Raw genomic sequence first — 15,781 nt, 5'->3', positions numbered from 1 at the left:
ACAGGCGATTTCAGCAATTTATCAAGAGCAAAAGGCACAGATCATTATTAATGGAAGCCTGACAACAGAGTTTAAAATTGAAAAAGGAACAAGACAGGGATGTCCGTTGTCCCCACTTTTATTTATTTTAACACTAGAAGTCTTGTTAAATACAATAAGGGACTCTAATATCTTGAAAGGTATAAAGATTAGGCAAGAGGATTACAGAATAAAGGCATTTGCAGATGATCTGGTTGTTACCCTATCACAACCAATGGAATCAATAATCCTGATGAAGGACATTATACAAGACTATGGTAAAGTTTCAGGTTTTAGACTGAATCCAAAAAAGACTAAAATGATAGTTAAAAACATGACACAAGATCGTAAACATGAGCTTGAAAGGAGGGCAGGTTTTGAGACTGTACCTAAGGTAAAATATCTAGGAGTTCAGGTTGCAGAATCAAACATGAAATTGTTTCAAAATAACTATGAGGTGTTGTGGCGAGAGGTGCAGAAAGACATGGAGACTTGGAAAAAACTGCAGCTGTCTTTACTTGGAAGAATAGCAGCAGTTAAGATGAACATTTTGCCAAGATTTCTTTTTTTGTTTCAAATGATTCCGGTGCTTAAAAGTGATAAACAATTGAAAGTTTGGCAATCTGGAGTGAATAAGTTTGTCTGGAACGAGAAGAAGCCGAGAGTGAAATTGAAAATTATGCAAGACGTTCCAGAAAGAGGAGGTCTTAAACTTCCAAACCTACAGCTATATTATGATGCAGCAGCTTTAACTTTAACAAGTGATTGGTTTGGAAGGAAAAAGACTGGAATATTGAATGCAGAAAGTTTTGATCTTCAATTTGGATGGCATGCTTACTTATTTTACGACGACAAAGTAGATAAAGTATTTAAAAGTCATATACTTAGAGATTCTTTGATGAGAGTTTGGAAGAAGCACCGACTCAAATGGGATTATAAAATACCGCTATGGCTGGATCTTGGTCATACTTTGTGGAATACAAATATAATGTCACTCGGGGGGTTTTTATATAAAGAGGTTCTTTTTACAGATGCGGGCAGATGGCAGCTGAAGACATTGCAGACACTGTTGGACGAAGGGATTAATTTAACTTGGTTACAATATAATCAATTACAACTGAGATGGAAAGAGGACCAAAAAACTGGTATTATGTTGCATGAGGAAGAATTGGTTAGACATATAAGAGAGAAAGGTCCAATGCATATCAAAAGGCTTTATAATGTTTTGCTAGAAAGAGATTCAGAAACTGAATTAGTTAAAGACTGTATGATTAAGTGGGCACAGAATTTTGAAGAACCAGTGATGCTGGAAACATGGGAAAAAATTTGGGTTCAGAATGTTAAATTTACACAGTCGCAGAACCTGAGGGAAAATTTCTACAAAATGTTTTATAGATGGCATTTAGATCCCAAAAAGTTGTCATGTATGTACCCTAATGTTCAGCCAAAATGTTGGAGATGTGAATGTTTGGATGCTACGTATTATCATGTTTGGTGGACCTGTAGGAAAGTTAAGGCTTTTTGGATAAAAATTTGGTGGGTCATGCAGAATGTTTTGAAGAAAAAAATTCAATTTTCTCCACAACTGTTTTTATTGGGTATAGTTAAGGGTTTTACAACGGGTGAAACAAAACTGATATTGTATATGATAACAGCAGCAAGATTGTTGATAGGTAAATATTGGAAGAATGAAGCTTTGCCCACTATTGAGGAATGGACTTTGAAGATGGCCAGTTTTGCAGAGATGGCGAAGATTTCAGCATATTTAAAAGACTGTTCACAAGAGACTTATGAGTGGGAATGGAAAAGGTGGATAGAATATGTTCAGAACAAATATCAAACTAGAAAGTATCAAATAGCTTTTATTTGAAAATAATGTACTAGAAATTTTTTAATGTAATGAGATAAAGAGAAAAATTATACAGGGGAGGGAGGGGTTCAAGTTTATATATAAGTGTTATATTAGGGTTCTTTATGAGTATGAGTATATTATAGGGAAGTCTGGGGGGAGGGGAGGGTTAGGGAGGGTTAGGGAGGTTGGGAAGTTTGGGGGGGAGGTGGGGGGGGGGAAAAAGGGGTGAAAATGTAATTGTAAAACTTTTGCAATAAAAAAAAAAAAAGAGATATTGAATCATACTTTCAATTTCCACAGGCCATCTTTGCTCTATTTGAAAATATATATTAGCAATATGATCTTTAAATACTATACTTTAAAAGAAAACAAATCCTCAATTCAACTCTTGCTATCAAAACTAGGCAATTGACAAGAACAGCTAAAGTAATAATGAACTGGGCCTATTAAACAGACCAATACTGAAGAGTGTAAATGTATATTATATATATACATTTGTATATATGTAAACATATATTATATATATAAAACACACAACAAACACACACACACACACATATATATAAAATTATAATTATGTCACATTATTTATAATTCTAAGTTTACTTACCCTAGCAAGAGCTCAGGGGAACGATACCATCTGGTGGCAACATATTCTGTATAGTTCGCATTGCTACCTTCTGATAAATTCCGTGCAAAACCTTCATTAAAATAATATTAAAGTGATCTTAATGTGTTGGTAATTTAGTAATTTATTATCTTTTTAATCCTGAAATTCCATGTATGGATAAGGTTTTTAAAAAATTAGAAAGAATAAAACACTATAACATATTTATTAATCAGAAAAAACCTTGACCATTTGAAATTGAATATTAAAAGGAAATGAAAAATTCATTTGTACTTGAAGATTACTTTATATATCACCATATACATTCAGGTACATTAATGAAATGAAATATTAAAGTTTCCAAATCCAAACTATATGTGTATCAACATCTAGTTCCATGATGGTGAGCCTATGGCACAGATGTCAGAGGTGGTACACAGCGCCCTCTCTGTGGGCACGTGAGCTGTCGCCCCAATTCAGCTCCGCCGCGCATGTGTGCGTGCCTCCCGCCAGCCAGCTGGTCTTTGTGTCTCTGCCACGCATGCACAGAGGGCAGGGCACATGTGGGGGTGCACACACATGCGCAAGGTGCATGTGCAGGACACATGTGCAGGGGTCACATGCGCAGGGGTAACATGCGTAGGGGCACATGCGCAGGGGGCACATGTGCATTGCATTTTGGGGGTTTGGGCACATGCATGCTTTGGGCACTCAGTCCGGAAAAGGTTAGCCATCACTGATCTAGTTCTTTGGACAGAATAATAACTTCATTGGATATGCAACTTAAAAGGTTTGATCATGGTATGTGCCATTTTCACATTAAAATTGTAAATTTAGATAAATGCTCAGGTGACTAATTCTACAGTTGTAAATGAGTGGGAATTACCTCAGTCACAAAAAATGAAATAGAACCTGAATCACCATAGTATAGTTGTTGTGGCCCGTCAGCGGCCTGTGCAGATTGTAACTGATTCTGACAATGAGGAGGCTGGTGTAGTGCTGCGCCAGCAGCCTGTGCAGCTGGCATTCGAGTCAGACAATGAGGAGGCTGGAGAAGATGTGGTGCCAGAGGCAGAGATTCAGCCAGGGCCTTCAGAACCTCCAGAAGCTCCTCAAAGTGAAGAGGACGAAGAGGAGGAGCCTCTTCTCGATGCACGGGTGTGCAGAGCTGCCAAAAGGCAGGAGTGGCTCTTCAGGAGGAGGTCTCCTCGAGAGTAAGGCTTGGGGCTAATTGGCCACTCCCTTAGCCTATTTAAGGAGGAACGCCGACTGAAGCAATTTGTAGGGAACAACTTTAGTTCACTCTCCTTCGCGTCTGGATTCTCTGTAAATTGCTTCTGGGCTTTCTACCAACCATAGTAAGATTGTGATTACTTTATCTTTGGTTTCTTGTAGGCTGTTAAGAAAGTTTATTAACAACCTTTGTTTGAAAAAGACTGAGTTATTTTAGTAAATTTGAGTTTGGTACAGACTTTGTGTGTGCTGTGTTCTTTGGGGTTCGTAGCTGGGGCAGAACAATAGTAGTAGTGTGCATTTGTTAAAAGTGTTATATTCTTAGTGTTCTTCAATTTTCTTAGTATCAGAAAAATGCACATGTGCTTCAGCAGATGCTTCTAATTAAGCAAGCAAAAAGCACAATATAGAATACTTGGGTGATATACTTGCAATCTTTAGAGTCTCTTATGTATAGCGCTTCTAATCTTATCAGACAGCTGGAAAAAAAAGATACACTGTCCAGCTAATTTCTAGTATTACAACAAAAAGTATTGGCACTTATTCTCAGGGTAATATGTGTTAAGGCTACAGCTTTTAAAGTCAAAAGTTGCCCTGGTTTAATAGATAAACTCACTAAATGCTTTATCCAGCAGACAGACAGACAGGCAACCTATCTTTCATTGTGCTTGAACAGTCTTTCAAATACCATATAAGAGTATAAGATGGACTTCCTCCCCCTAAAAAAGGCTGAAAATTTGGGTGTGTCTTATACTCCGAATGTAACCCCGTCCACCCACCAGCCCCCACCCTTTGGCCTCTTCCTGGCCGTAGAGATTGCCACTGACAATAACTTGTGTTTATGGGCTCCGTGCGTTGCATTTTCAGCCTCCAAACTCTCCGCTTGAGAGCCCTTCAAGGCTGTGGGGATCACCAAAGCACATTGCTGCCGATCGCTGCCCAAAAACACGATGCGTTTAGACGCTAAAAACGCGATTTGCGGTGCCCAAAATGGCTACCCGGAACAGCTGTTCCCTTCTCTTACCCCTTCCGTGCTTTGCCTGCTTTAGTCACTGGAGCTCCCTCCGATGATCAGCTGTGTTTTTGAAACTGTTTTTCAGCCCCAACGCAAGCGAAGTGATCTTCTGTACTTTGCCTACTTTTCTAATTGCTGCTCCCTCTGACGATCAGCTGTGCTTTAGAAGCTGTTTTTTAGCCCCAACCAGCCCCAACCTCAAAACCAGTGACTAATGTGCTGAACCTGACCAGGCTAAGGACGCTAGCCAAATGAATACCTGGTAGGCATAATTTTTTCCCCCTATTTTCCTCCCCAAAAACTAAGATGTGTCTTATACTTCGGTGCGTCTTATACTCCGAAAAATACGCTAAATTTCTCTGCCATTAATGATCTCTTTTACTGAAGCATTTCACAATTTTTTGAATTTTTGACTGACCTACCCCCAATGGGGTCAGCACTTTAAGACACTAGGAAAAATACTAAAAATACAAATAGATTTCTTGTGTTCTAGTTATACAGGTAGTCCTTCACGTATTACCATTTAACAATGGCTTAAAGTTGTAACAGAAAAAGTGATTTGACCTATGCTCACATTTATGACCCATGGTCATGTAGTCACAATTTGGGTACTAGGCAACTTGCTTGCATTTACAATCTGTTGCAGTATCCTACAGTCATGTGATCGCAATTTGCAAACTTCCACTGGGAAAACTGGATTTACTTAATAATTGCATGATTTGATTAATGATCATGGCGATTTGCTTAACAACCGCTGTAAAAATTGTTGTACAATTGGATCTGACTTGCCTTATGATTGCAATGACTTACAATGGAAATTCCGGTCCCAATTATGGTCATAAGTCAAGGACTACCTATACAAATATTAATTTTAGTATCAGTAAAACTGCATTTCCCAGTAATAATAACCAAAATATTGCTAACCAGTAGAACACTACTGTTTAGAACACTGACTTATGATAACCAGATAGCATACTGATGGAATGTGTTTTGGAATCCCAAGAAGGAGGGTCTGCATTCCAGAAGAACAAAAGATAGCAAAATTTAGATAATTTGGTTGGCAGATAAAGGGTCAAGACAGCTCCTCCATCGGAGTGAAATGCTACTGGTTCACACCGGTTCGGGCGAACCAGTAGTAAAAAAAAGCTACCAGTTCATCCAAACCAGCATTTCCGGCGATCCGCTGTGCTGTGCGATTTATATTCGCTAGGAAGCAGGAAATCCTGCTTTCTAGCGAATCTAAATCACACAGCACAGCTGTTCCCCCCCTCGCTGTTCTACTTACCTTGTTAAGCCTCCTTTTTCTGCACAAAGCGCGCATTTGGTGTGCACTCTGCATGCACATGCATTTGGTGCGCACTGTGCATGCATGCGCATGCAGCATGCTTTTGGCGCACAATGCACATGTGCGGGCGTGAACCAATGGCAATCCATGGAGGATTTCACCACTGTCCTCCATGGAAGTTCTCAGAGTATATTTTTAATGATGCAAGTAGTTTGTTTTTAGCTTTGAAGACTGTCTATGGGTGCAGAACAATGAAGGAAACTGCTTAGGAAAAAAAACAGTGTGGTTTTCTCAGTTTTTTAGTATTTCAGTATTGTATTAAACTATCATTTAAAAGGTTATTTACTGTCATAAAATAATTCAAATGATAAAGAATTGTAATAAAGATATCTAATAATAAAGCCTTACCAAAGTCACACAATTTCAAAATATCATTGTGGCTTATTAGAAGATTTTCTGGCTTAATATCTGAAATATTCAAACGCACAGCAAAAAGTTAACGAATTGCAATATATACACTGTTCTGCATTAACAGGTAACTGAAACAGTATAGCATATTATTTATTTACTGCATTTATACTCACCTTTTCTCCAAACACTCAAAACCACACAGTTTGGAAGGGAGGGTTCCCCTAATTTTAATTCCACAACAATAGCCTTATGAGGTAATTGGGCTGAGAGAGAATGACTGGCCCGAAGTTACCCAGCTGGTTTTTATGCCTAAGGGACACTTAGAACTCATAGTTGCCTGTTTCTAGACTAGCACCTTAATCACCACAGCAAACTGGTTTTCTTTCAAATTCAGGAAATTTTTGTAAGGAACCTTCAGTAATAGATATATAATGGCCAAACTTCAAACTGAAATTGTGGGTGCTCCAATACCAAGGGGTTTTAAGAAGAGATTGAACAACCATTTGTCTGAAATGGTATAGGGTTTCCTGCTTGACGAGGGAGTTGGACTAGAAGACCTCCAAGATCCCTTCCAACTGTTACTCTGATGAATTTTAGTAGCTAATGACTTCTCACTTTCCAGAAGTTACTGAAGCATGATCAAAGAACAACCAATAGAAAGTATATTGGAATAATAGTTACTAAACTATTTTAACTATTTTAGTAACTAAAACTATTTTAGTAACTAAAATAGTTACCAAAATAGTCAGTTTAACTAAATGTCTATACTAAAAGAAAGCTTAATACTAGTTTGGGGAAAATATTTAGTTTTTAAAGCTGAAGTTCAGTAACAGATTAAATTCAATTATGAATACATTTTAGTGAAGTTACAGTTACAAAATTTATAAAGAATGATCAATAAAAAAATGTATTAATGATAAAGAGACATGAGCAAAATGAAAATCACAAATTATTCAGAAAGAGTATGTTATTTAGATTCATTAAAATCAGTGGGATTTCTTAGCTAACTCCCATCAATTTTACTTTAGAAATGCGTGTGTGTTTTACTTATTATCGTAAAGAAAATTTTGCCTCGTATTATTTTAAATTAACAAATAGATAATAAATTTATAATAATTGGTGAAATCAACTTTCTTGATAAAAACATATTTATGCTTTCAGGAAAAGATACTGTTTAAAGTTTAATTTACTCACCTCTATGAACAATATCATTTTTATGACACCAATGAATTGCTTTAATCAGTTGGTAGATATAACTTTTTACTTTTTCAGGAGGGACTCCATTTGGCATTTCTTCTAGCAACTCAAGCATATTCTATGTTCAACATAATTAAAGACAGAAAGAACTAAATTACAAACTCTGCAATGTATTAAACAACCATTAATGGCTTGTAATAGGGTCCTCTTATACAAGAGGAACCAAAAGAAGCATTCAACATGATCATGTAATTTATACAATATAAAAGGCAAATAAAAATAATTTCTAAAAGCAGCAAAGATTTAACAATGCATAAAACAAAGCACAATAAAACCTAAAGCAGCAAATAATCTTCTCTATTAAAATAACAATCAGCAATAATATTATGTTATAAATCTGTACACCAACTATAGAGCAATTCAATTGGTTTTAAGAAAATGCATATTCACCAATTTCCCCCTAAGAATAATGTGTTTGTTTGAACTTGGTTTAACTATTGTGACAACTTAGCCACTGTAGTTTATAAACCATAACTATAATTTATACATTAGCTTATTACATAAATCTAGGACTATTGCTTCATCAATTAACTATATATAAAATGCTATTCCTTATTTAATATATAAAACAAATTATATTTACTTTCCAGTGAAAAAGATAAAATATAGTTGAAGGTTGTTTTCAGCCATAAATAAATAAAACAGGATAAACTATTCCCCCCAATGTCAAATTTTAAGTTGATCATAAAGAAAAATTACTGCAAAGACTTAATATTACTAAGACTGCTATAGAATACTAATGACATTGTATAACAGGGCTGTCAAACTTGCAGCCCGTGGGCCAGATGCGTCACACACTGGCCATGCCCGAGCCTAGTTTAGCGAAGGAGAAAAAAGTCCCAATACATCACGTGATGCCACCGTGACAATGCGAGTTTGACACGCCTGTTGTATAACATTTTTATACATAAAACATATTTGAAGTTTAACCATTTGTATTCAGGAACACCTTAGCGTTTTTTTCCTAAATAAATAACTTACTTTCTCTACATATTCAAACACCAAATACAATTTTCCTCTTCTTCTAAAAGCTTCTTTTAGTTCTACTATATTTTCCTGCTTCAAAGTACGAAGCATTTTAAGTTCTCGTAAAGTTGTCTCTTTGACCTCTTCATTTTCTATAAGTTAAAGAGTGAAAGGTTGTAAAATATATGCAACTCTTTTCCCAAAACCTGTAGAAAACTCTGTGATTGCTAAGAACTGACACTGACTTGATAGCACATAATTAATCAACCTTTAAATCCTCTCTGAGAAACAAACTGTTAGCCTAAATAGTCTTGTTCAAAATTTCACAAAAAGCAAGCTTCATATTACATTTCATACTAAGCTCTAAAATAGTTTCTTTTATTTTGGCTTAGTATAATGGAGGTTATTTGGCTAAATCATTTTAATTCAGCCACTATGGATTATTCAAACAAATCACTTTCTTTACATAAGAGCCCAGCAATAAATATTTATAATTCTTATAAACTGATTATTAAACATATTCATCAAAATTATGAAAAACAAATTTAATTTGAATTTTTTGCAAAAACATTGTGCACTATTTAATACATTTCATTAGTGAGATATGTCTATTATATTGATGAAAAAAACAATATTACATATTACAACATTTTATCTATAGTGAAATAGTATTTCAAGAATATTACATTTTACCTATTAACAAATATTATTAGTAGTGAAAGATATATGAATACTACATGAGAATTTATCTATTTAGTATATTATTATAAGATTAGCTATTATAACAAAAATGTTTTATAGCAGAGCAACAGTAAATAATAAATCCCACAATTTATCTTCCTCTTCTAAACTATTCTTCTATGGCTGCCTTATTTTTCAATGTTTTTATTTTTTTATATTTATTTTTCATATTTCTTAACTATCCATTTCCCTCAAAGAACACTGTTGCTGAGCTGTGTTATATAAGTATTACTCTAAAATTCTGCCTGAGATAAAAGCACCTAAAAATAATTTTTTGGCATTTTTTAAGGAAAATACATTATCCAGAAAAAATGGTAAATGTCTGTGTATTTATAGTCCCAGGTCAATAGAGAAATGCTTATTTGTTGTGCAAAATTTAATTCCAAATGGGGTACTGCATTGAATAGAGGCCTTTTGCTTAAAGTTATATTGTAATATTGCTAAGTATAAATATTAAAACAAGGCTGGTTCAGCTCTATTTACTGAGAATTAATCCTGAGTAAATATGATAAAAGAATATTTTTACACTGAAAATAAACTTCTTTTACAAGCATTAATATACTAAAGTTTCCAAAACCAAGCCAAAGTAAAATCAAGAGAATAAAGGCCAAATAGAAAGATAGGAAGATAATTTGCATAAATGTTAATCTCATGCTTTTATAGTGAAAATCCTGAAGAGGGGTACCAACAGCTCTGGAATTAGGCCTTTGGTGCCAGTCCATACTACTTATAAAACAGAGGGAAAATATTCTTGCTGAAATTCATTTCATTTTTTTCTTCTGTTCAATTGTGTTCAATTCTCAGAGACTGCCTGGACAAGTCCCTACAGTTCTTTTGACAAGGTTTTTCAGAAGAGATTTGTCATTGCCTCCTTCCTAGGGCTGATTGTGGTTAAGTGATCACACACGGGTCATTAAGTGGACCAAGTCCCAGATCAGGAGCATGGGGTGCCCCTGGGGAAGGGAATGAGTATGCAGGGGTGCAGAAATGGAACACAGATCTTCAGGATCTGAGCTCCATTTCTCTACCCTGCCAAAGAAGCTCACTCAGCCCCCAGTACCCAGAGGAAGCCCACTTGGAAGGCAACAGCAGCTTGCCACTGCCCTGCTGGCTTTCCCACTGACTTTCTGGGGAAGCCAGCAGAGAAGATTGCAAATCGCAATTATAAGATAATGGGGCATTTGGCCACTGCCCCTAAGTGTGAACAGGCTGTCGAACACCCAGATCACAGTCACATGACTCTGGAGGGATGGGTACATTTTATGATGGCCAGAACTGCTTTCCAGGCTGTAAAGCACTCTTTCGAAGGCTGTCAGTACTTTGTGTGTTCATTAAATGACCAGTCATAAGTCAAGGACTACTTGTACATCAAATTGGCTCTCAATTCATTTCAGGTTCAATGCAAAATGAAAGAACATTTGTTATTAGTGCAAAAGACTCTCTTCTAGAACTCTTAAAAGTGAAACCAGAATCAGGAGATATTATTTGCTAGTTATTATTTCTTCAAGGATCTAGAATCATACACAGTTCAACTACATATTTTTCTGAATTAAATTTCTGCTGATATGTACACATAACAGACTCTGACTCAGCTATCTAGATAAGTAATAAATTGCTTATCAGGAAACATTTCAGATTATTCAGATTTATTCTGAATATACAGTAATCAAATCATAGTGAAATCTATCTGAAATATGTTAATACCATAGTAAGAATAATTTAAAAATGCTGGCTATATTTTCTAATGAAACAGAAGCTCATTCATAAATTCAGTGTTTATTACTGCAATCTCACTTATCTGGAGGTGCCAAGTTGAGAAAGGCAGGTCTGAACCAATATAGACATGTAGAAAGCTTGCATATTAAGGAGTATCTCCACCATCTATCCAAGAAGTTTTGAAATAAAACTCTGATCTCTTCATAGTTGATATGTTGACACAGGACAATAAATACTTATACTCCTGCACTATTCCAAATCTTGGATAAGAACCTATTAATTAAAAAAGTAAATGCACTATATATTCAAATAGAAAAAAGTACCTTCACTGTCTTTGAATTTTTTAATGGCCACAATTTCATGTGTCTCCTAAAAAAGAAAGAAAAAATATCTTCACCAGAAAGGATAATCATATTTTTAGTTAGTAAATACTTGATACCATATTGTGCTACAGATTTCTAGTCATGCATAGAGTTGCAATTTGAAGCAGAATTTTTATAGTAATTTTTAAAATTGGAGAATAGCTTTCTACCAAATTATTTTAACATTATTTAGTTTACACTTGGTGAGGTAGACTTTTGTTCTTGCTGGTAGTTTTCAAAGCAAGTGAATAAAGTTATTTCTGCTATTGTTTTGTATACATGTAAGGAAGAGAACTGTACGAAAGTACTGTTAATCACTAAATGATTAATTATTAATCATTTAAAATTTTATTTTTATTTTCTACAGAGATGACAGAAGCTTGGCATTAAATTTTCTATAAGAGCCTAGTCCTCACCGCCATCCATCTTTGCAACTGAATTACATAAATTATTTTAATACTAGTTCTTATAACAGAATGCTTAGTTAAGGTGATAATTGATCATCTAGACTGATCTTCAGTAGTTTAGCACAGACTAATAAAATTGATACTTGGCTGAGAGGAGATCAATGTTGTGAAGCGCCAAACTTGATTCAGAAGGGATTTTATATTTATTTCTAACAGGAAACCATCTTCATTTTTCCCCATATAATGACTTACACATTTGGAAAAATCACTATACAAAAAAATTAAATCCACAATATCATCTTAAAACTTTTATAGAAATTTTCTCTTTTCTTTTCATTTATCTATTGTTCAAAGCAAATATTGCTTTCTTGGGCCTGAAACCAGATTTATACTTGTACACTTGTGAACGTTTTGTTTGCAAAATAGATACAATAACCCAATACTATCTTGCATTTATCCCCTCAAGATGACATGCTCATACTATCCCAATACTATCTTGCATTTATCCTCTCAAGATGACATGACACGGCGATCTTTTTCTCCTGTGATGACCCGTTGATTCTTCTGCCAAAGCTGGCTGTTAGGTGGCATTGCTCCCCAGACGTGAATGGGGCACCCAGGATTGATCCAAGATGACTTTTGGACAACAGTGGACCAGGGGTGGATTCTATTTACCTTTACTACTGGTTTGCAAGGGGAACGCGCGCGCACACACTTCTGCGCAGATCGTCAATTATGACGTCCGGGCGGGTGGGTGGAGCCTCATGCCGCTTTTACTACTGGTTCTAAAGAACCGGACAGAACCAGGAGCAACCCACCACTGCTGTGGACCCACCTGAGAAGACAAATCTTGAAGATTGCAGTTTCTGGTAGGAGAGGCCGGAAAGTCAGGTTTCCATCTTTTCCTATCATCTGATCACCTTGGTTTTAACTGCACTTTTTAAAGTTTCTTTTGTACTTTCTTTTTTATTCTTAAAAGTTAATGGACTGGTTGAATGCTAATTTATTCTAACTCCTTGCCTGATTTTAACATGAATTTTTCTCTGTTCTTTGTTTCACTTTGCTGCTCTCAGTAATTTTTGCTTTCTGTATGGAAATCACAGCAATTTTCTGGGTACTGAAAGTGACTGGATTTACATTTATAGTGTATTTTCACTACAGAGACTCTCACTCTCAAAAAGTTTTGGTCTTATTTTTAGACCAAATTTCCTCCTTTTTTCTTTAACTATTTTAACTGTGAGAAATATCATTTTAAGGTTCTCTGCAACTATCCTGTTAATTACATTTAACTCCCCTAATGTCAGCTAGCCTGCTGTTAGCTGCCATGGGAGTGGGGTCAGTGGAGAATTTTTCATTGCACCTTTGTAACCATGGTTTGGGCTTTGCTTATCTCTCCAAGGTCATTTTTTCTAGCTTTGGTATGCAGCAGCCAGAGTTGCCTAGCTACAAGGATATTTGGCTCTATAGTTTGTTTCAATTTGCTTTTTGTGCGCTTTTGCCTCAGATCTTGCCTGAAACTTGTTGCTTTCAGTTCTCTCCTAGTAAAAGCACCTTTTCTCTGAATCTATGGAGCCAAGAGTTTTTCTTTCCTAGGAAATGGACAGAGGCAGCCCTGACACCTGTCCTTGAAGAACTGGTTAGCTTTGGTTGCTAAGCTACAGGAGGGTAAACAACGCACCAACCTAAAGGTAAAGCGCTTTGAGAAGACTTGGGGGAAAATGTTTTTTAGCCTACAAGTTCAAATTAAAGACTTTGGTAAAAAGTTTGATAATGTAATAATGATTTTAAATCAACCCAAAGAGGATATCCAGATACAAGCAACTGCAGCCAAACCAGATTTATAACAGGAGCTTGGTTTGAAAGTGGTGGATGTATTTGAGAAGGCTAAAAGGGATAAGGACTTTACAGAATTGGAGTTGACAGACTCAATTAGTGATAAATCGGATAAATCGGAAAATTGATGGTAATTGGGGAATGGACATATTATATTCAATTGAAAAAAAAATTCAGCTAGATTTTTTTGGGGAGGATTGATGTTATGTTTTTGTTTACAGAGAGATTTTTTGAATGACAGAAGCTGTGGAGATACTCATAGCAAAGCTTTATGACTTTAGGGGATAAGATGCAATTGTTGCAAAACTCCCTAATTAAAATTTTAAGAAAAAGCTTTATTATTAAGAAGCAAACGAGGATATTTGATCCTGGACAGATCAGAGATAACAGTTGTGGTTTATTTATTTATTTAGTGTACGGCAACAGTTGTGGTACTTTGTAATAGATAAAAAGCGGTAGTAGACTTTCTACAAGTTAAATACAATAATAGAGTGTTAACAGAGGATTTTGCTTTTGCTTTACTGTAAACTGCTTTGCTTTTATAAACACTAGATAAAAATAATAGGTCAAATAAGTTGCAAATAGATATAGAAGTTTATAAACTTGGGCCTGCTTCACAATGGGGTAAACTAACATTGTTGCAATATATTTATAAGTATTCAACTGGGGGATAATACATTTATATGTGTTTTTGTCTTTTGTCTTTTTTAGCGTACTTTTTTCAATGTTATATTTATTTATTTATTTTTGGTAAAAAAAAAATGTTTAGTATTACTGAGAAAGAATACTATTTTGTATTTATCCAAAGGAAGAAGGAGCTTGTATTCAGGCTTATTTCCTACCAAAATAGGAGATAAAAGAATAAATGACCACTAACAAAAATCCTATAGAATCCTCCCTATCAATCTAGGATGGGGCGTTAGTCCTACCTGATACGCACCTTCTCGTTGGATGGAGACAGCAGCCAGGAATGGGTGGTTCTCACCTGTTCAGCTTGAAGGACTGAGACTGTTGCAAAAGTTGAGCTCCTCCCTTGTTGCTAGGGATCTCCAGCTTTTACGAAGATGAATAACAGCCTCGAAGTCTCGGCAGAAAGAAATAGAGGTTAACAAGGAGACCAGACAGTCCAAGGGTGGGGCTGGCTGCTGTCTCCACCCAATGAGAAGGTGCATATCAGGTAGGACCAACGCCCCTTCTCCATTGTGGATGGAGACAGCAGCCAGGAATGGGACATACCAAAGCTTAGTGTCCCAACTACGGACGGGCCCTAGTCTGGTTCTAAGTCTCCGCATCTGAGTGAACCCGCTGCAGAACCCTGCGACCAAATGCCACCTCCGCCGAAGCAAACTGGTCCAGCTTATAGTTCCTAACAAAGGATGACGATGACATCCATGTTGCCGCCCTGCAGATCTCAATCAAGGATGCTTGCGTGGCCCAGGCCGCAGAAGTAACCGCACTACGTGTGGAGTGAGCCGTCAGACGTGATGGTCATGGCAAGGAATGCAGTTCATATGCCTTGGTAATCATCTGCTGAATCCATCTGCCAATGGTGGAGGAAGAGATCTTGGAACCTAAAGACACTGGAATAAAAGAAACAAACAAGGACTCCGTCCTGTAGACAGTAGCTGTTCTCTTGAGATAAATACGAAGAGCCCTCCACACATCTAACGTATGCCAGCACCGTTGTAAAGGGTGAGTGGGATGCGGGCAAAAATTTGGGAAGACCAGGTCCTGCATGCGATGGAATGTCGTATTGACCTTTGGAATGAAGGAGGGGTCCAGATGAAGGACCACATGGTCAGAATGAAAAATGCAAAGGTCACTACTTGCAGAAAGGGCGGCAATCTCTGAAATCCGCCTGGCGGAGGTAATGGCCACCAAAAAAGCGACCTTGCATGACAGCAGACGGAGGCTGGCAGTTTTTAAGGGCTCGTATGGGGGTTCTGTAAGGGAGTTCAAAACAATGGTTAGATCCCAGGTGGGATATCTGTGAACCACGGGGGGGGGGCATAAGTTAGTGGTTCCCTGCAGTAACTTACGGATCAGAGGGTGTTGAGACAAGGAGGCAAGGGACCCAT

At 36.6% G+C, this 15,781-nt stretch overlaps 1 protein-coding gene across 1 annotated transcript in view; it reads right to left on the bottom strand.

The window, feature by feature from the left end:
* CDKL5 (cyclin dependent kinase like 5) overlaps positions 1-15,781 on the bottom strand; it is a 166,916-nt gene that overhangs the window by 27,423 nt on the left and 123,712 nt on the right. Inside the window, exons 4-8 of the mRNA XM_070943812.1 lie at positions 11,425-11,470; positions 8,660-8,796; positions 7,616-7,736; positions 6,419-6,478; positions 2,481-2,571 (exon numbers count right to left, since the gene is read on the bottom strand). Coding sequence (XP_070799913.1) covers positions 2,481-2,571; positions 6,419-6,478; positions 7,616-7,736; positions 8,660-8,796; positions 11,425-11,470 — 455 coding nt within the window. The remainder of the gene's footprint in view (positions 1-2,480; positions 2,572-6,418; positions 6,479-7,615; positions 7,737-8,659; positions 8,797-11,424; positions 11,471-15,781) is intronic.

Source organism: Pituophis catenifer, unplaced genomic scaffold (assembly GCF_029215685.1).
Source record: "Pituophis catenifer annectens isolate HBS135680 unplaced genomic scaffold, rPitCat1.0.hap2 SCAF_4, whole genome shotgun sequence".
NCBI lineage: Eukaryota > Metazoa > Chordata > Lepidosauria > Squamata > Colubridae > Pituophis > Pituophis catenifer.
This window is presented reverse-complemented; position numbering and strand designations above follow the sequence as displayed.